Source organism: Condylostylus longicornis, unplaced genomic scaffold (assembly GCF_029603195.1).
Source record: "Condylostylus longicornis isolate FDR11 unplaced genomic scaffold, ASM2960319v2 ptg000319l, whole genome shotgun sequence".
NCBI classification, from domain to species: domain Eukaryota; kingdom Metazoa; phylum Arthropoda; class Insecta; order Diptera; family Dolichopodidae; genus Condylostylus; species Condylostylus longicornis.
The window spans coordinates 96111-118953 of NW_026578282.1; the positions used below are offsets into that span (position 1 = coordinate 96111).

Sequence of the window (22843 nt, forward strand, 5' to 3'; positions counted from 1 at the left end):
TACCAAAATTTACTAAAACAAGTTATTTTTTCAAATATATAAAATTAGCTTTTGAACTTACGAGTATATGGCAGATACCCGAACCCGTCAATTCAACCAAAACTTCGTGTAGATTTTTTCGTGAAAATTTCGTGTCGATTGCATTATTCGCAGAATTTTACGGTGAGCAAGAATATATATTTTTTTTTTTTTTTTTTTTTTTTATTTGTGAACCTATTTATTTATTTATTTATTTATTTATATATGTATACATATGTCTATACAGATGACTCCTTCAAGTAGTTACAAACTCCGTACCAAAGTTAGTATCCCCTTCACGAAGTGTAGTTAACCCTTATAAGGATATTTGGCATATTTCAAGGAATTATCCAATAATATATTTGATTATTGTAAATATTGCTAGACAATGAAAAGCTAACCCCTACAAAAGTTACAAAAAAATTTTGTACGAAATGATGTTTCGTGTAAGCGATTTCAAGTCACTTTCAAAAAAAATTTATTATATTCAATAAAAAATATTAGTGAAGTTTTCTTAAGAATCTTTCAAATAGTATTGTCATTACTTTGAAAGCTGTTTGGCATATACCATGAGAAATAAAACAACTTTGTGAAAATTTCTGTAAAGAGGAAATGCTATAACTAGTAATATAATCTAATCATGGTATGTTTTATAATAACATACCATGATTTGAATATATGGTGAACTTTTTTTTGAAGTTCTGTGGGAAGTCTCGCAAGGACTTATAAATTTTCTAGACTTTTAACAAAATTCGTGGTTTTAGTAATCTGCTTTTTACTGTATTATTTCAGCATATAGCGCACTCCTTTGAGCATTTAGAGATTTCAGTCCAATTAGTTTTTTCGTTATTACTAGATACATAAATCGACTTTGAGTTTGATACGGGGAATAAGAATATTCTCATGTAATATGCATGACTAATTCTTAAAATATTATTTCTCAGCATTATAAACGTCAAATTACAAAATGTACTTGAGTTATGGTCTGGAAAATTTCATTTTTCTCTTTTGCCATTAACAATAACAGGTAATGAAAATAATTCTAACATTAAAATTAAAATAATTCTAACTAATGTAGAAATATATAAATTAGATTGAAATGGAATTTAGAAATTTTTGTCTAAAATTTATTTTAAATTAATTCGATTAATTTAGAATAAATCTTAGAAAATTATTTTCTGAAAATTTCTTCTAATACAAAAGTTAGATTGTGTTAGATTATGCTTTTTAAACTTAAAACAAAACTTAGATTTGTGTTTATTAATTTAGATAAAGGATAAGGCACTTTGGATTTATTTTATAACGATCTTATTACGTTTTTGCTTTTGTAATGGTGCCGGGAAAGACAAAACCGATTATTAAATCTTATAAACTTTGAGGGGCAATAACCGTGTAAACTCTGAAGGAGAGAAGTTACGAAATATTTTTGCAATCCAATGGAACAAGTATTAATCAATCTTTATAATATTTTAAAATTTAAAACGCATGCGACACAACAAATCACACACGCAAAGTTGAGATTGTGATTAGTTTGATGAGTCGAGTCAACACACTGATATAATACCTTTATGTTTTTCATTAAAAGCAAATAATTCTGTGCACTTGCAGATCTTTAATTTAATTTAATTTGGTACAAGTTTATTGAACTTTCATGCTTTGAGGTTATGTGATGGACACAAATTTCGCATGTCGAGTTTCCAATGGAAACGCACTTCTTCACGATAGGGAAGCGTAAACAAACTATTCCTGGAGAGATTTCATTCTGTCGGTTTGTGTGTGCAAGTTTAATTTTGTTCGTTAATCAGTATTGTTTATTTTATGTTTATTATTGATATTATTATTTTCCGTAGTAATTTTAATAAAACACAATATTTATTTTATTTAACTTTTAATTTCAATAATAATCTACATATATTATATTTTAGTAAGTTTCATCATCATTTTCGTCAGACATTATAAACAACAACAAAAATATGCTTTGCTCAGTCTGCTTTGATTTTTACTCATAAAATAAAAATTATAAAATTTTATGAAAACTTATAAATTTTATAAAAATTTGTCAGGCCTGCTTTGATATTTTCAATATGAAAATTACAAATTTTTTAAAAAATCTTGAAAATGTTTTTTTAAAAATTTCTAAATAATTAAATATTTTAAAATATTTTGTTGTTGAGATGGCCAATAGAAGAAATATTAATAATATTCATAATAATAATAACAATAATAAGAATAATAAAAGAAATATTAATGCTACATACTATGAAAATAATCGTGAATGAATCAGAGAGCAGAAGTGGGTCCGCTATTTACAAAATCGTGATATTATTAGAGAGCAACGGCATGCACATTATTCACAAAATCGTGAAAATATAAGGGAACAGCAGCAAGCACATTATTCACGAAATCATGAAAATATAAGGGAACAGCAGCAAACACATTATTCACAAAATCGTCAAAATATAAGGGAACAGCAGCAAGCACATTATTCACACAATCGTGGATGCATTATACAACATAAACAACAACGCCGTCGTGTTGCTGTTAGATCTCATTTTAAATCTGGCATTATTGGATCAGAAAATTTTATTAATCCGGGCACTCATAATCTTGGACCTTTAAATAATGAATGCGTTTATTGCAAAGCTGTTCATTTCAAAAATGAGCGCAAAAGTATGTGTTGCCATAATAATAAAGTATCACATATTTCGGCTCAAAATATATCTTTTCCTGATTCATTGAAAAATTTATTTATTGGAAATGATGAATTGTCTAAAAATTTTAGGGAGTTTATTAGATAGTATAATAATGCAAATGCATTTGCATCGATGGGAGCCAAAATTGAACAAATTTCTGGTAATGGACCTTATTGCTATAAGATATCAGGTGAAGTTTATCATAGAACTTCAGAAAATATTGAAATTGATACATCATTACAACCAAATTGTGTTAGAGAAATGTCTCAGCCACCATCTTATGCTGAATTGTATGTTTATGATACAGATATTTCTCTTGAAGCACGAATGTTAAATTCTGCTAACGCCCAATGCCGTCGTGAAAATATGATTATCATTAGCACAGCAATAAATGAAGTCTCTCCTTATGCCAGTTGTTATAAAAAACTTCGAGAAGTTTATGATAAAGAATTATCTGAGAGAAGAGCAATTAATTTACCTATGAACAAAATATCATTAATTTTTATTCGAAATACCTATGATGATCAAAGAACATACAATGCTCCTCGAAATACAGATGATGTTGCTATCGTTTTTGTAGCTGATCGTGATGGAAATATACCTGCTGAGCTTGATTTTTCAGTTCAACCAAATAATTCCAATTCGTTAAAACGAATTAACATGCTATCTAAACATCTTGATCCAATGGTGTTTCCACTCTTTTTTCCCAATGGCAATTTTGGATGGACCCCAAACATGTTATATAATGAACATTCCAATACACATATTCGAAATAAAATAACGGTATTGGAATTTAATTCGAATAAAATTGCAATTCGACCGAATCAATTTAATCCATTATTTTATGGCGGTAAATTATTCCAACAGTATTTAGTGTTTGCATATGCCCGTTATGAGGCGAATAAGATATCATTCATACGCAATAATCAAAAAACTCTACGTGTGGAATCATATCAAGGTTTGTTAGATCATGTTAATGATTTAAGTCGCAATTATAATGCGCGTATTGGCAATTTATTTATTTTACCGTCATCTTTTGTAAGTGGTCCACGTTTTATGTCTAAGTTATATCAAGATAACATGGCAATGGTGAGAAAATTTGGTAGGCCAGACCTATTTATCACCTTTACGTGTAATCCCAAATGGTCTGAAATATTGTCTGAATTAAAGTCCTTTCAAAATTCTTCTGATAGACCAGATTTAGTTATTCGAGTATTTAATTTAAAATTGAAAGAGTTTTTAGATGATATTGTGAAAAAAAGAATTTTTGGTGAAGTAATAGCATATGTTTATGTAATTGAACATCAAAAACGGGGTCTTCTACATGCCCATTGTTTATTTACTCTTTCGAGTCAAGATAAAATCAGAACCTCGGATGACGTTAATAGCATTATTAGTGCAGAAATACCAAGTCAAGAACAACATCCAGATCTATATACTAAAGTATTAATACATAATATTCATGGACCATGTGGTCAACTGAATCCAAATTCGATTTGTATGATAGATGAATCATGCACAAAAAATTTTCCTAAACCTTTTTGTTCAGAAACTGATGCATCTAATGATGGTTATCCAATTTATAAACGTCGAAATAATTCTAATGAAAGGCATTTCGTTCGTAATAATATTAAAATCGATAATAGATTTGTTGTTCCATATAATCCTTTTTTGACTATGAAATATAATGCTCATATCAATGTTGAAATATGTTCTACAGTCAAAGCAATAAAATATATTCATATATATATAACTAAAGGACAAGATTCTGCTAGAATTGGTATTAAAGTAGATAGCGCAAATAATGTTCAAAACGTTGTAGAATATGACGAAATTAAACAATACTTAGATTGTAGATATGTAAGTTCGTAAGAAGCAGTTTGGCATTTATTAGATATTCCCATTCATGGTCAGTCTCATAGTGTTGTCATGCTATCAATTCACTTGAAAGATGGCCAAAGTATATTTTTTGAAGAAAATCGAGCTGAAAATGTTTTGAGACAAGAATCAGTTAGATCCACTACTTTAACAGCATATTTTGATTTAAATCGCTCAGATAAAACCGCCCATGAACTTTTATATCAAGATATTCCAAATCGCTATATATTTAAAGACAAAAAGTGGGTTAGACGCTCAGAAAAATCACATCATGGGGAAAAAGCAATAGGTAGAATTATTGCTGTTTCACCAAAAAATGTCGAATTATATCATTTGCGATTAATATTACTCTCAGTCAAAGGTTCAGAAGCTACATCTTTTGAAGAGTTAAAAAAATTTAACGGACAAACCTATTCTTCATACAAAGAAGTAGCACGAGTTAGAGGTTTAATTAATGATTCTGGGGAATGGCATAACTGTATGAATGATGCAGTAAGCTATATGATGCCTAAAGCTTTACGATTACTTTTCGTTACCATTATTTGTCATTGTAATCCAACTAATCCTTTACAACTGTTTGAAGAATTCAAAAAACATATGATAGAGGATTTTATTCATGAAGGAAACAATAATGACCAATCTATAATATTATGTATTCTGGATATAAAAAAACAAACTGAAAACATTGGTTTTGACTTTTGTGACTTATGTCCATTATCTATTTTAGAAGATATAAATTATGATCAAAATCCAGATAATATAGTTGTTGATAATACTACTGATATTTTATAGAATAATCTTAATAGTGATCAACTCTGCAGATGCTATAATGAAATCCGTCCAAAATACAAATGTTCAAAAATGTTTTTATATCGATGGTCCAGGCGGTAGTGGCAAAACATATTTATATCGCGCATTGATTGAAAAATTTAATCTAATTCATAAGAAAACATTAATTGTAGCATGGACAGGGATAGCAGCGATTTTATTACCTGGAGGAATGACGTGTCATTCAGCATTTAGTTTACCTTTAGATTTGTCAACAGTTAAATTTCCTCGACTTTCTCAATCTAAAAGAGAAATTTTAAAATCTTTAGAATTGCTTATCTGGGATGAGGCACTCATGGCACCTGGCACAGCGCTTGAAATCGTCGATTTGGTTTTCCAAGATTTGATGGATAACAAACTTCCTTTTGGAGTAAAAGTTGTTATTTTAGGTGGCGATTTTCGTCAAGTTTTACCCGTTGTACGAAAAGGCTCTCGGGGTATACAGTTATCGAAAGTACAATTAAAAAGTCTATTTTATGGCAATACTTTCAAACCTTTAAACTAGAGCGGAATATGCGAGCTATTACTGATCCGGACTTTAGTCAATGGCTTTTAAACGTAGGCAATGGTGTTACTACTAAACCATCATCTGCTAAAACAAACTTTTCTATTAAAGTACCGAATTCATTGTTGTCAAATAATATAGTAACAGACATTTTTGGAGCAAGTTTTACATGTACTGATGTACAAAATATTTCTCAACGTGCAATTCTTTGCTCTAAAAACGAACATGTACGGTTAATCAATGAAAATGTTTTGGCTCTTTTACAAAATTCTGAAAAAATAACTTTCAATGCGATTGATTCCGTGAAAAATAATGTTGGCTCTGAAAATGATAATTTACAAGTAAATATTCCAGTAGAATATTTGAATAGCTTAAATCCTCCTGGATTGCCCCCATTTAAATTAAATATTAAATTAGGTTGCACTGTAATGTTATTGAGAAATTTATCTGTAAAAAATGGATTGTGTAATGGAACACGGTTGATTGTTTTAGGAATTCGTCAAAATGTCATACAATGTAAAATCAATAATGGATCGTTTGCTGGATCGGTTCATTTTATTCCACGAATATCTTTAGATACAGCAAACGACCCCGCTCTCCCGTTTAATTTTGTTAGACATCAGTTTCCATTGAACCTTGCGTATGCTTTGACGATAAATAAATCTCAGGGCCAAACCTTTGAAAAAGTAGGAATTTACCTCGAAGATCCCTGTTTTTCTCACGGCCAACTTTATACTGGTTGTTCGAGAGCTATGAATTCTAGCTCTTTAAAAATCCAAATTAAAAATAATACCCTGCAAGGAGAAACGATCGATGGTGTCGTAACCGACAATATTGTCTATAAAGAAATTTTTTAATATTATTTATTATTTCCGAATATTATTTGAAAAGTTTGACGAAAATAATGATGACCAAACTTACTAAATTATAATAGGTGTATCTACATATATGACTGTGTTTTATAGGGGCCACTAGTATGTAATAAAAAAGAAAGAAATTTAACAAAAAAAATATTCTTTATTTTAATTTCTTAAAATAGGTCTTTATTTTTTTATGGCTAGTCTTAAACTAAAAAATTTACTTTTAAAAAAATAATTCCTAATCTGATAGTTTCAAATAGAGTAATATTTCATAAGAAAAAGAAAAAAAACAAAAACGGTTCTAATATCATCTGGTTGTTTTTAAGTAGTGTCGAAATTAGTCTTTCGCACTTAAAAACGAAAATTTATAAAAAAATAAGATTTGTTAAGTTTTTATCATTGAAATTTGAGATTCACGAAAATTATGAAAAAGCAATTACTTTACTTATTTGGTCAAAACTGTGTGATATAATTTTAGAGTAAAATGAGAAAAAAATTATAAAAAAAAAAACAAAAATTAAAATTTTGAATTTTAATTTTTTATGACAACAAAATTTTTATGAGAATAATATTAATTTTCAAAATCAACAGAAATCTTTGAATTTGACTCTATGATTTCTGCAAGTGTTTGGTTAGTTGGATAAATAACTCCCCCCTCGTTAAGATTTTTGTACTCCTGTACAATTTTTTCAGTATCAATTTTTTTTGTATTAATTTGGAATCTCTTTCCTTTACTTATTTTAATTTGATAACATATTAAGAAACATAAAATTATTATTATAATTAAAACAAGAATTAAATTTTTTATAAGTAAAATGATCGTTAATTTTTCTTTTGTAATGTAATTCCTTAATTTCTTTATTAATTTTTATTTGTTCTAAATTTAAAGTTTCTAATTTAATTCTATTTGTCAAATTTTTCATATGAAAATAGTTTGGTATTACAATATTTTGTTTGAATTCTCTATTCCTATTTGCAAATTTTACATTATCAATTTCAATGGTACAATTATTGAATGAAATTATATAATTTTTATTTAACGAATATGTTACGTTATTACAATCATTTAACAATTTATGATTTACAGCATTTTTTATTAAAATTGTTCCTTGGTCTATTTCTACTATTTTTAATTTTGTTTCAATTGTTTTTGAACAATTTGCATAAGATTTTACAAACTAATTTGTTATACAATTTCATGTTACTTTTAACTTATTTTTATGCCTTTCCTGCGTTAGATAATATGTTACGTTTAGGAATAATATGATATCTGAATTTACAACTTCTATTTCTTCAAATTTTAAGTTCTGTACCGCAACAATTTTATACTTGATAGCTTTTTCTTCGCTCATAATTGGTAATTGTAGACAAAAATTAGTTTATTAGTATTTGTTACGGTCAATGAAATTTTAATTTCTTGAATTTTAAAAATATCTATATTGTAGAAATCAATTTCTTCAGAAGTTAAAATTGATCTACTCATAATTTGGTGTTAAGCAAATATCACGTTTTCTTGAATTTTTTCGAGTTCTTCATTTGAGAGGTTAATATTAGTTAATATTTGAAAGTATTGTAATTGTTTAGTTATGTTTTGATTTCCTACAGCGATATCCTTTAAAATTTTATTTAAATTTAAATGGTTTTTATTAATAGTTTCCTGCAAAGTTTTAATATTATTTTGAATATTGTTATTTATTTCTATTTGATTATTTTGATTATCTGGACTTTAACACTCATAACCTAATAATTATGAGTGCTAAAGTCCAGAGTTTTTAAATGTTGTTCCAGTTCAAGTCTGTCGTCTTCGTCCATTGTGCCGAAAATCCATTTCAGAAATGAGCCACCAATGTTTATTAGTGATCTCTTATACCTAAGGGGAATCAATGTCTTAAAAGTATGCTTTACTTTACTAGTTTTGTCCTTTAAAATTTTAAAACTTGGATCATTTTCTGATAAGAAAAAGGTAGCGTTACTGTTAGATTCTATCAGACTTATTGTATCGTTAATGACGTCCAAATTTACAATGTGAAGGATTTAACGTAACTTTCTATTATGTGAACTTGATCTTGTTGGATTAAAGTGTAACCAGATTCCGTTTCCAATTTTCCGCCGAATTTATTGCTTTAGTACAGTTTAAAAATTTTATAAAAATAAAAATTTGTAATATTATTATATATAGCTACTTCTATTTTAAGATTTTCTGAAAAAATTTTTGTATAAGAAAAGCACGTTTTTCTTTTGTATTTTTTATAATTAAAAACACAAACCAAAAAATAAATAATACGTTTTACGTTATTATTAGAAACACAAATCGAGAAATGAATAATATTTGAAAATATAATGATTTCACATATTTTTGGTTCAGAAAATCGAAATAATTTTAACGTAAATAAATGTCAGCTTTTATCAGACATCAGATGTTTTGTGGCATCTGAATATCAATATTTCATTTGTTGTTGGCTTGAACATTAAGTTTCGTCAGCAAGCTTTAAAAAAATATACATACAGAATATATGTACGTATGTAGTTAGAATTTTATTATTATTGTTCCAAACGAAAAACTGTAAAATGCTAAATTTTAATACATTCATATGTACATACATATATTTGAATAAAATTATTAATTTGTTTTTGCCTAAACCTTTTCTTTATTTGAAAAACTACTTTCATATGTACATACATGTTTTTAAATAAAAATATTATTTTATTTTTGCCTAAACATTTTCTTTATTTGAAAAATTTATTTCTATATGTTCACCCGCAGTTTTAAAAAAATAGGTATACATTTATAATTATGTATGTTTATGCTTAAAATTTTATTTCTAATTTTTTGGACAAAAAATTTTAAAATGTTCAATTCTAATACTTTCATGTACATACATATACATATTTGAATAAAAATATTATTTTATTTAAGCCTAAACCTTTTCTTTATTTGAAAAATTCTTTATGGATATTACCCCCATGATTTAATAATTATTATGTGTTTCTATATGCCAAACCACAGTTTTGAATGTTATTCAATTCATATAGGAAGCTTAAAAAAAATTAGATGGGAAGCTTTAAAAAAAAATATTTTGTTTTTATTTTTCTTTTATTTCAATCTACCGGGAAATAACCCTTACAGATTTTAGAATAAAAAATACAAAATCAGCTTAAAATTAAGTAAAGAAAAAATTAAACAAATAAAACAAAATTGATTATATGTATATAGTATATAATAAAATTAAAGCTTAAGTACTATTGAAAAATTTGGTGACATCTCTTCTAACTTTATCTCTATTAGAATCAAAATCAATTTCAGAGGAAATAAACGTTAAATAAACGTTGAGAAGCAACTATAGGCTCACAAAAACCATAATTAGTTCTATGCGAATCAAAATATAGAAAACGACGATTTCTGACAGCATGTGCTGGGGCGTAAATATTATATAAGTTCAAAATTTCTGGGCAATTTATTCTCGCAGATAAAACATCAAGCAAGCAAAACCGAACCATATTCTTTTGGACAGATTCAATAAGCTTTATATGATTTTCATACGATGGCATCCAAATAAGAGCAGCATATTCGAGGTGAGGACAGACCAACGAGACAAATAAGCTTTTAAATGTATAGGGATCAGAAAAATGTGCAGGCTGCCTCTTGATAAAGCTCAGCATAGAAAATGCCTTTGAAATTACATGGTCGATATGAGGATTAAAAGTAAGCCTGTTATCAAGTAATTTTATATCTAATATAAAATTATTCACCCTATAGCTAAAATTGATGAAATTATTTGTTCTACAGAATCTCATGACCTTGCATTTTTCTACATTTAACATGAAACCATTCGAAGAACACCAGTTATAAAATTTATGAATATTTAACTGGAGCCGATGACAATCCTCCACTGATCTAATAATAGAAAACAATTTTGTGTCATCAGCGAATTATAAAATAGAACAGTCAATATGACAAGCACAATAATTTTTGAATAAAAGAAGGAGCAAAGGACCCAAATGCGTTCCTTGAGGAAAGCCAGAGGTAGCTAGAAATGAATAAGATTCACAATTGGAGATTTTAACAGAAATTTTGCGCGCTAATAAATAAGTTGTAACATGAAAACCTAGTGCTTGCAGCTTAGAAAGAAGTTTAAAATGATCTACTTTATCAAAAGCCTTAGATATATCAGTGAAAATAGCGTCCACCTGGAAAGCACGTTCCACTGCATTGTAGACTGAGTTCAAAAAAATTGATAAATTAGAACTGGTTGATCTACCTTTGACAAAACCATGTTGATTTGATGAAATAATTTCCTTGGCTAAAAAATAAATTTTATCAGTGACTATAGCTCCAAATATCTTTGGAATAGCGGATAACTTAGCTATAGGTCTGTAATTTCGAATATCTAATTTTGAACCGTTCTTAAAAATAGGAAAAATATTAGAAAATTTCCACTGATCAAGAAAAACACCTTCTTTCAAAGACCTATTAAAAATTAATTAATGAAATTTCAAATTCATTAATCATAAAACTAATATCATTAGAGATAAAAACTAAATCTAATAATTTATTTAAAATATTAAAAATATTATTGATTTGAGTTAAGTCAAGTGAAAATAATGAATCTACAACATACCAATCACAATAATTAGCTTTAAATGGCACTAAAATTTTCTTTACATTATTATCAATATATTGCCACGATATTGAAGGTAGATTAAAATCACCCAATATACAAAAATAATTATTTATATCACAATTTAAATCAAAAATATGTTGAATATTTTGAATGTGTAATTTATAAAGTTCAAATTCATTAAAAGTAATTCTTACACATAACTGTTCGATTGAATTACAATACATTTCATTTGTTATTGTTTTGAACATTACGTTTCGTCAGCAAGCTTTAAAAAAATATATGTACATACAGAATATATGTATGTACGTATGTAGGTAGAATTTTATTTTTATTGTTCCAAACGGAAAACTGTAAAATGCTAAATTTTAATACATTTATATATACATACATATATTTGAATAAAATCATTATTTTGTTTTTGCCTAAACCTTTTCTTTATTTAAAAAAATTACATTCATATGTACATATATATATTTGAATACAATTATTATTTTATTTTAACCTAAACCTTTTCTTTATTTGAGAAATTTATTTCTATATGTTCACCCGCAGTTTTGAAAAAACTAGGTATACATTCATAATAACGTGTGTTTGTGTTAATAATTTTATTTCTAATTTTTCCAACAGCAAACTTTCAAAATTTTCAATTCTAATACATTCATATGTACATACGTTCATATGTTGGAACGAAAAATTTTAAAATCTTCAATTCTAATCCATTCACATATACATACACACATGTATTCATATATACATACATACATATATTTTTACATACATAAATTATTATTTTGTTTTTGTTTCTTTTTTAATTTTCGATTCTAGTACATTCATATGTACATACGTTCATATGTTGGAACGAAAAATTTTAAAATCTTCAATTCTAATCCATTCATATATACATACACACATATATTCATATATTCATACATACATATATTTTTACATACATAAATTATTATTTTGTTTTTGACTAAACCTTTTCTTTATTTGAAAAATTAATTTTTGTATGTTTACTCCCATGATTTAATAATTATGCGTTTAAAATTTATTTCTATATATTCTACAGTTTTGAATATTATTAAATTCATATAGAAAGCTTAAAAAAATTACTCAGGAAGCTTTAAAAAAAATATACATACATACATACATATTTATGTACTTAAAATTTTTGCGAATTTTTCCAAACTATTATAAGAATATTTTTTTGGAAATTTTCTTTAAACTTTTATAATAACATTTATCTGTTATATATTAAAAAAAAATAAAACACAAAATTTAAACAAAATAAAAAAAAAATTTTTAAAATAATCCAAAAAAATAAAAACACGACAACATCCAGGCAAGCATTGATCCAATAACCTTCTGGCTATGAGACTACCACGCTAACCACTAGGCTACGCAGTACCTTGAATTTTCCTTTATAATTCTATATTTTATTCATATTTCGTATAACTCTTCAAAAACCATCCTATTTTACATTATATATATATAGCTACTTCTCAGGTGGTAAAAAGTATGGGTACTTCTAGAAGGACTAGAGACATGGGAAAAAGGGCATTAGATGGAGTTTTGCCTCTAGGGTCCCAGAAAAATCTGACATTGGGACTTTTTACCTCCGAAATAGCTCTTTTTTAAGATTTTCTGAAAAAATTTTTGTTTAATAAAAGCACCTTTTTCTTTTATACTTTATATTACTAGAAACGCAAACCAGCAAATGAAATAATACTTTTTATTATTAGAAACACAAACCGAGAACGAGAAATAAATAATATTCGAAAATACAATGATCTCACATATATTTTAAGTTCGAAAATTCGAAATAAACTTAAATAAATGTCAGATTTTATAAAAGACATCAGATGTTTTGTGGCAACTGAATATTAATGCTTCATTTGTTATTGTTTTGAATATTATGTTTCATCAGCAAGTTTTAAAAAAATATCATACACAATTTATGTACATATGTACCTACCTAAAATTTTACTTTTATTGTTCGAGCGAAAAACTGTAAAATGCTAAATTCTAATCCATTCATATATACATACATACATATATTCATATATACATACATACATATATTTGAATAAAATTATTATGTTGTTTTTGACTAAACCTTTTCTTTATTTGGAAAATTCAGTCCTATAAGTTCACTCTCAGTTTTAAAAAAACAGGTATCCATTCATAATTATGTATGTTTGTATTAATAATTATATTTCTAATTGTCCCAACAGCAAAATTTCAAAATTTTCGATTCTAATACATTCATATGTATATACGTTCATATGTTGGAACGAAAAATTTTAAAATCTTCAATTCTAATCCATTCATATATACATACATACATACATATATTCATATATACATACATACATATATTTGAATAAAATTATTATTTTGTTTTTGACTAAACCTTTTCTTTATTTGGAAAATTCAATCCTATAAGTTCACTCTTAGTTTTAAAAAAACAGGTATCCATTCATAATTATGTATGTTTGTATTAATAATTTTATTTCTAATTGTCCCAACAGCAAAATTTCAAAATTTTCGATTCTAATACATTCATATGTATATACGTTCATATGTTGGAACGAAAAATTTTAAAATCTTTAATTCTAAAACATTCATATATGCATACATACATATATTTGAATAAAATTATTATTTTGTTTTTGACTAAACTTCTTCTTTATTTGAAAAATTAATTTTTGTATGTTTACCCCCATGATATAATAATTATGCGTTTAAAATTTCTTTCTATATATTCTACAATTTGAATATTATTAAATTCATATAGAAAGCTTAAAAAAAATTATTCAGGAAGCTTTAAAAAAAAATATACATACATACATATTTATGTACTTAAAATTTTTGCGAATTTTTCAAAACTATTATAAGAATATTTTTTTGGAAATTTTCTATAAACTTTTATAATAACATTTATCTGTTATATATTAAAAAAAAATAAAACACAAAATTTAAACAAAATAAAAAAAAAATTTTTAAAATAATCCAAAAAAAGAAAAATACGACAACATTCACGCAAGCATTGATCCAATAACCTCTTGGCTATGAGTCTACCACGCTAACCACTAGACTACGCAGTACCTTGAATTTTCCTTTATAATTCTACATTTTATTCATATTTTACATTATATATATATAGCTACTTCTCAGGTACCAAAAAGCACGGGTACTTCTAGAAGGGCTAGAGACTTGGGACAAAAGGCATTAGATAGGGTTTTGCCTCTAGCATCCCAGGAAGGTCCCAGAAAAAGCAAGAATACCAGCCGCCCTCCCCCTTCACCCCCTCCCAAGGTAGTTTTTATCCGTTTTTTACAAAATGATACTACTTCCTGTAGGGGTAATATTTTATTTAATTTTGCTGGTATAAATATTGTATGTAAATTCATATTTGGAAGTGTGAGTTATAACAAAAAGTGATCACTTTCTTAAGAAAATTGTAATGTTTTAATAAAATCTACATTGTTTTATTATAACTATATACGTACGCTTTTAAATATGTATTCTTTTCGCGATCTGTTTCACTATGTATTAGAAAGCAAACCATAAGTTTACATTAAACTGCTTGACAATATATTTTTAGGGCAAAATTTTATAAGAAAATGTTATTCTATTGCATTAAATTTTTTACAAGTAGGGTATTTACAAAAAAATATTTGAAACGGAAACTCGATGACATTGATTTGTAAGGGTGAAGCTTTTTTAATTTCATTTAAAAAAAAATAAAATTATTAATAAAAAAAAGTTCATCTGGCAAATCGCATTTTTCAGGGTTCGAATCTGGGACTTTTTGCATAGAAATCGTATAAATTTTAGTAGCAAGTTATTTCATGCGTACACAGTTATTTATCGCTTAAAGTGCTTATTGTAAAAGGTTTTTTACGATTTTATGCGACATAACTCAAAGCGAGGTTCTAAAACAAATTACTCAAAATGTATTATATCTCAAAGGTTTTTGGCAATTATTTTTCAGAACTTTGCTTATTTTAAGTTTTATCTTATTATTTATTAGGAAAAAACATATCTTTATGCATATTACGGGTGTGTTTTTGAAGAAATGAAGTAAACTTGAAATATCTCAGCCAAAGAATGGAACACAATTTCAAAACTACAGACATAATACTTGCAAGGCTTGCAATGCAAGCACACAAGACTAGTTCTTTTAAGAGTTGTTGTTACTGGCTGCGTCACCTGAAAAATATTTACATTTTCTTTTAATTTTGGTTGGATGTATTTTTTTGTTATTTAGATCTGTTATTTTATTATTAAATTTTTTGATTTTAATTTTTTTATAACGAGGTTGTTTTTATAACAATTGCAGGGTTTTTTATTAATATTTCGGAATCATTTGGGATTGAAAAAGGTTTTCTGTTTTCATTCAATCCATTTATAATGTTTTCCTTTTTAGCACTTTTCCAAAAAAATTTTTGAAAAAAGTGCTTATTAGTTTCACTCTTTCTTAAAGTTCTTTTTTTCCAAATATTTGATCTCGTTTTTCTTCTAGACCCCATAATGTAGAACTTTGAAATTTTAGGAGCTTTTAGACATTAACAAATAGTTCATTTCGTTAGAAGAAAATTTTTTTCCATCTCCACCCCCTCTCTAGTTATCGCCTCTTGAAATTTGTAAAATTTGAATTTTTGACACCTTATATTTCCGAAGCCGCAAGTTTTTTCAAATTTTTATAAACGCAAAAAGCTAACGGTAAGTTCCGTGAAACTAAAAAATATAATTATTTTTCTTAACTCACACAATTAACCCTTAAAATCGAGCATTATGTTAACCCCTTTTTATATTAATTTTTGCTTTATTTCAAAGACTGCATATAAGCGTCATCCCAAATATAGGCAATCTTAGAAATAATTTTATATATGAGTGAAAATAATTTTAATAGTGTGGTAGGTACAAATAGACTGTATTTAAAAGCAGAATTTTCACTTGTTGAAGAGAAAAGTGCTACAATACAAACCATTGGTTTGACCCAACTTTATTTCTATCTAATTTTAGTTTTATTTCTTGAAGTTTGAAATTCTACCATTAACAAAATCTATTGGTTTAGTTTCAGTAACAGAGTGAAGAGTATTGTAACTTTCAGTATCTAGATATGTACTGTAATGGTTCCGTGAGCCCTTTCTGTATTTTAATTCCCTGTATGGCTTCTAGGGGATGTAAAATTGACTTCAATATTTTCTAATCTACAGAAATCTTTAATATTTAAACTGTCAAATTCGTTATCAAATTTATATTTTTTTGGTTTGCCAAATATGGAATTTCTTTTTCTTAAAGCTTGAACTATTGTTACACTATTTCTGTCATTTAACTTGGTAATTGAAAGATGTTTTGAAAATTTGTCGATTGTGGTAAGAAATATTTCTTTTTTTAAATAAAATGTATCGCCATGAACTATCTGATTTGGCTCAGATGGTGTTTCAGAAATTTTAAGGTTATATTTAATATGTTTCCTATCATATTTAGCTAAATTGCAGATGCTACAGTTGTTAACATATTTAAATATATAATCTTTTAATTTTGGATAATAATACTTGTTTTTAATTTCGTTAAAATTTTCTAGAATACCGCGATGATTAGTTTCTTTGTGGATTTCTTTTATAATTTTGAACAGATCATCTTCATTTTCAATTTCTTGAGCTAATATAGAGCATTTGACAAACTTAATTTTTCTATCATTACTAAATAATTCGATCAATTTCCTTTGCAGAATATTAAATTTACTATCTTCTAATTCCGAGTAAATTGCAGTTATACCATTTTTTATAAATCGCCTTAAAAAATCTTTTAAATAATTTTCATTGTTTAAATCTTCTTCAGAGATAAAAATTTTCCTATATTTATTGTATTTTATAATCAGTTCACCAGGTTTCTTTGCTACAAGAAGAATCTGATTTAAATATTTATTTACGATGTTTTCTACAATAGGAATGTGGTCGCCTAAATTTTCGACGCCACTATGAATTGTAGCTACATCGGTTTCACTTATTGATTTACTGTCTGATTCTAACACGTTAATTTCATTTTTTTCTACATTTATTCTACTCAAGAAATCGGCAACTTTATTATTTTTGCCTTTAACGTATTCTATGTCGAAATTAAATTCATTTAGTTTAATCCTCCACCTTTGTAGTTTTGAGTTAGGTTCTTTTAATGAATTCAATCATACTAAAGGTCTGTAATCCGTTTTTATTGTAAATCTGACAACATAAAGGTAGGGTTTAAAATATTTTGTAGACCATATAATTGCTAACAGCTCTTTTTCTATAGTACTGCAGCGTGTTTCATGGTCATTTAATGTTCTACTGGCAAATGAAATCGGATGGCCGTTTTGCGATAAAACAGCCCCAATAGCGAAGTCACTTGCATCGGTAGTCAAGGTAAATTTATAATAAAAATTTGGATATCTTAAAATAGGATCACTTGTAATAATTTCTTTCAATTTTTCAAAATCGGCAATATATTTTGGATTACTTACATCGATTTTATTATCCTTTTTCAAACAGTAAGTTAAAGGTTGCGCAATTTTTGCGTAATCTTTTATAAACTTCCGGTAATACCCGGTTATCCCAAGAAAGCTTTTAATAGATTTTCGAGAGTTTGGAAGTTTAAAGTTTTTTTTAATATAAATTTTTTTTGGATTTGGTCTGATTCCTTTGTCCGTAAGAAAATGTCAAAAATATTCCGATTCTTTAGAGAAAAAGAGACATTTGTCTAACTGAATTTTTAAATCAAATTATCTAAATTTTTCAAAAATTTTTATTATAACATTTTGATGCTCCTGAAGTGAGGTACTGAAAATTAGTATATCATCAAGATATACAACGCAGTCATTATTAATGAAGTTGCGTAAAACGTAATTGATCATCCTTTGGAATGTTGCCGGAGCATTCCTTAAACTGAATGGCATCCTGACAAACTCATAATGTCCTTGAGGAGTCGAAAGGGCTGTTTTTTGCTGATCCTTTTCGTCTACAAGGATTTGGTGAAATCCTTTGGCGAGATCAAGTGTTGTGAAGTATTGGGCTTTTCCCAATTTATCGAAAAGTGATTCTATATTTGGAATCGGAAATTTGTCTTCTACAGTTCATTCAACTTCCTATAATCTACGACGATTCTCCATTTTTGCTGTCCCGATTGACCTAGTTTTTTAGGGACCACCCGAATTGGAGAATTATATGGAGAGCTACTATGTTTAATTATCCCCTGTGATAGCATTTCCTTAACCTGATTTTCGACTTCCAGTTCGGTTGTTATTATTTGATGTTTTATGCAATTGATGTTGGTTAAATTTTGGCCTTCTTGGTAAAATAGGTCTTTATTTTCATAAACAATGTTCTTCATTATTGAGATGATCAGTTTTGATATAATCAAGAATGTTGTTATTTTTAAAGTCTAAAGTATATAGTTGGTCAACAACTTCATAAGGACAAGAAAATTTAAATTTTGTTATTTTTCCCGTAATTTCAATAAAGTTTTGTTTTAAATCGATTTTTGCACCAATATTTCTTAGAACATTTTGACTTTTTTTTTAAATTAATTACCCTCCAAAGTATCTGAGCTTTATGATTAAATTCGATTGGAACATCAGTTATTAATGTATAATAAATTTTGCTCTTTCCAAATAAAGTGTCTAGTTCTACAGGCTCTTTTAATTTTGTCTTTGTAATTTCGGGGAATAGTGAATCGTTAATAATAGAGGTTGTAGAGCCTGTGTCAATCAAACAATTAAATTTTTTATCACCAATAGTAAATTCTACTATTGGTAGAGTGTTGTCCGGGGTATTTTGTGATACTAAATTAACATCAACATCCATCGGTTCTGGCTGTTGATTATTTTTATTATTGTTATTAAAATTTATTATTATAATTATTATTATTATAACTATTATTAAAATTATATTATTATAATTGTTATTAAAATTTCTATTAAGGTTAGAAACGTTGCGATTACCGCTATTGTTATTATTATTATTAATATTATTGTTATATCTGTTATTATTGAAATAGTTATTGCCCTGACTATTGTTACGGTTATAAAAATTATGATTATGATTGTTATTATGTGAAAAACTGTTATAGTTATTATTATTACTAAAATTATTATTATTAGTATTATTATTGTTAAAATTCCTATAATTTCTGTTATTTCTATTAAATGAATTTTGATTTCTATTGGAATATTTATTATTTAAATTTGAGTTATTTGAAATACCGGTTTGTAATAATTCATAATAAGCTTCTTCTAAGCTTGAAACGTTTTTAATACTCAAATACATATTATCACAACGAGAAATTTTGTTTAAAAATTTTTCTAAAATACTACTTTCATTATTACTAGGTTTAAACTCTGAACGAGAATTTGAATCTAAGTTGTTTTTTAAATTAAGTTTATCTAAAATAATTGATTGTTCTGAATAAAATTGAGTTACATTTACAAATTTTATTTGGTCAGCTTGTTCTTTTAGTTTTAAATAGGATTCTTGGACTCCAAATGTTTTCTTCAGTTGAGTTTTTACTTCATCCCACGTTGAATTTTCCAGTCTCCTTAGGCTGACAGCGGCAGGTCCTTGTATTTTTGACAAAAAGATGTTGAATAAATAGGACTTTAAAGCCACATCGGGTGTTAATCCTATAATTGTGTCAGCTTCCTTGAAAAACGCCGATAATTCAAAGGTTCCGTCACACTTGAATATAGGAATAGACCTAATTTCTGTTATCAGTTTTTTTAGCAGAAATTGAGTTAAGACTAAGTGCCATGTTTGTATTTATCAATTTAATTTTTTCAAATTTTCGTAATTTAAGCACTTATTTAGATTTTTCCGTTTTTGTGTAAAAATTTTATACGATTGTTTCACTTTTTACTTTATTATATTTTTTTTTCTTTTTGTGTTCTTTCTTTTTCTAAACAAAAGTTTGATATGGCTTTTAAAGTTTTATTAATCACTCACTTTTGTTTATTTTATTATATATTGAAAACAAAAAAAAATTTTTGTTGTTCTTTAATCGCCAAAAATTTTTTAAAAAAACACTAAAGTCACTACAATTGTTTTTAGTTATAATAATTGCAAGACATTAGCTGGCGATTCTAACGACTGGGCCAGTTTAATTTTGTTCGTTAATCAGTATTGTTTATTTTATGTTTATTATTGATATTATTATTTTCCGTAATAATTTTAATAAAACACAATATTTATTTTATTTAACTTTTAATTTCAATAATATGTAATAAAAAAGAAAGAAATTTAACAAAAAAAATATTCTTTATTTTAATTTCTTAAAGTAGATCTTTATTTTCTTATGGCTAGCTTTAAACTAAAAAATTTACTTTTAGAAAAATAATTCCTAATCTGATAGTTTCACATAGAGTAGTAGTATTTCATAAGAAAAGGATAAAAAAACAAAAAAAGGTTCTAATATCGTCTGGCTGTTTTTAAGTGGTGTCGAAATTAGTCTTTCGCATTTAAAAACGAAAATTTATAAAAAAATCTGATGTGGTCAGCACATAACCGACCGCATTGTGTATTGTCTAATTAAATGAAAGTGTTACAGAATATTATAAAAATGTCTGTTAAATACTTCTTTCCAATTTTTAGGACATTAGTAAGCTTATAGTTAACATACTTAGAAAAATGTAAATTTGGCTCTTAGTAGAGTTTCGCTTTGTGCTACCCGAATTCCCTGAAATGCTCGCCAGTTAGTTTCGGTAACAACCAGAACTCAAATATCAAATTTCAAGAAATTCCATCAATTTGTTCTGTGGATATGGTGAAAAATGTAAAATCGGCCCGCAAATCAGTTCTCGAGCCCTGATCTTTCCAAAAAAGTTATATGTTCATTGCTTTAATATGAGAAATTCATATATTAAATTTCAATGAAATCGGTTGATTATTTCTCTTTATATACACAAAAATGTATATTTGGCCCGTAGTAAACGTCTAGTTGCCGATGCCTGATTTCTTCCAAAACATACGAATTTTTGCGGACGATCGAGCTGAGCTTATATATAAAATTTCAAGTAAATCGGTTGAATAATTTCTTTAAAATATTCAAAAATGTAAAACAGGCCCGCTAAAAAGTGCAGTTCCCGAGGCCTGATCAAAATCGGTTCAGCCGAACTTGAGATACACGCGTGCACACACAGACCGACAGACGGACAGACCGACAGACCGACAGATCGACAGGTTGCTAAAAATAGTTTATTTACACTTCCCTACTATGGAGAAGTACGTTTCCACCGAAAACTCGGTATGCAAAATTTGTTGCCATCACATAACCTACCTATTGTTTACACAATACGGTCGGTAAAAATATATTTGTTAAATTTTATCATTGAAATTGAGATTCATGAAAATTATTAAAAAACAATTACATACTTTACTTATTTGGTCAAAACCGTGTGAAATAATTTTAGAGTAAAATGAGAAAAAAATATAATAAAAAAAAAACAAAAATTAAAGTTTTGAATTTTAATTTTTTATGAGAATAAAATTTTTATGAGAATAATATTAATTTTCAGAATCAAAAGAAATCTTTGAATTTGACTCTATGATTTCTGCTAGTGTTTGGTTAGTTGGATATATAACTTGCACGAGTGTATCTTTAGTTCAGCCCAACCGATTTTTATGAAATTTTATATGTGAGTTTATTTTGGCAATGCACGGATTGCTAAACTTTTGCGACATATTAAATTTTGGTAACTGGATCTTTTTGCAGCCCGATTTTACATTTTTGCGGATGTAAATTATCAATTAAATTCCTTCAAATTTAATATTTAAATTTGGGGTGTTAAAACAGTGAATCTATAAATCTTTTGGAAATATAAGTGCTCGGAAACCGAACTGGGGGTTGATTTTACATTTTTAAACTTTCTAATTTAATTTACTGAATATTTAAACTAACAGCTAACTTATTTAAAATTGAAAGTAAGTGTTTACACATAAGATGCACGTTTACAGTGTGCTGACCACATAAGATTTTTTATGTTTCATCCGAACAGTGGGGTTTTCTAAACTTTATTAAAAAAGCTTTTTAGCAAAAATTTATTTCTGTACTACATAAAATTAACTACAAACTTTTTGCTTTGCAGTTCCTTCTTCACATTCATGATTTTCGTTGCAACAATGTCAACATTCTATGATTTGACTAGAGGAATCAACAAAAGTAAGTTATAGTAACAGAACTTTTTTCCTCCGTAAGGTATGAAGCTAAAATATAAAAGACATTTAATAAACTAATTATTATTATTGTTATTATTATTATTATTATTATTATTAATATTATTATTATTATTATTATTATTATTATTATTATTATTATTATTATTATTATTATTATTATTATTATTATTATTATTATTATTATTATTATTATTATTATTATTATTATTATCATTATTATTATTAT

The 22843-nt window shown here is 26.7% G+C and overlaps 1 protein-coding gene across 1 annotated transcript in view; it reads left to right on the top strand.

Annotated features, from left to right (window-relative positions):
* The window catches only part of LOC129616896 (nose resistant to fluoxetine protein 6-like), a 108490-nt gene extending 85879 nt beyond the window's left edge, over window positions 1-22611 (top strand). Inside the window, exon 5 of the mRNA XM_055532403.1 lies at window positions 22527-22611. Coding sequence (XP_055388378.1) covers window positions 22527-22611 — 85 coding nt within the window. The remainder of the gene's footprint in view (window positions 1-22526) is intronic.
* Window positions 22612-22843: the final 232 nt, after the last annotated feature.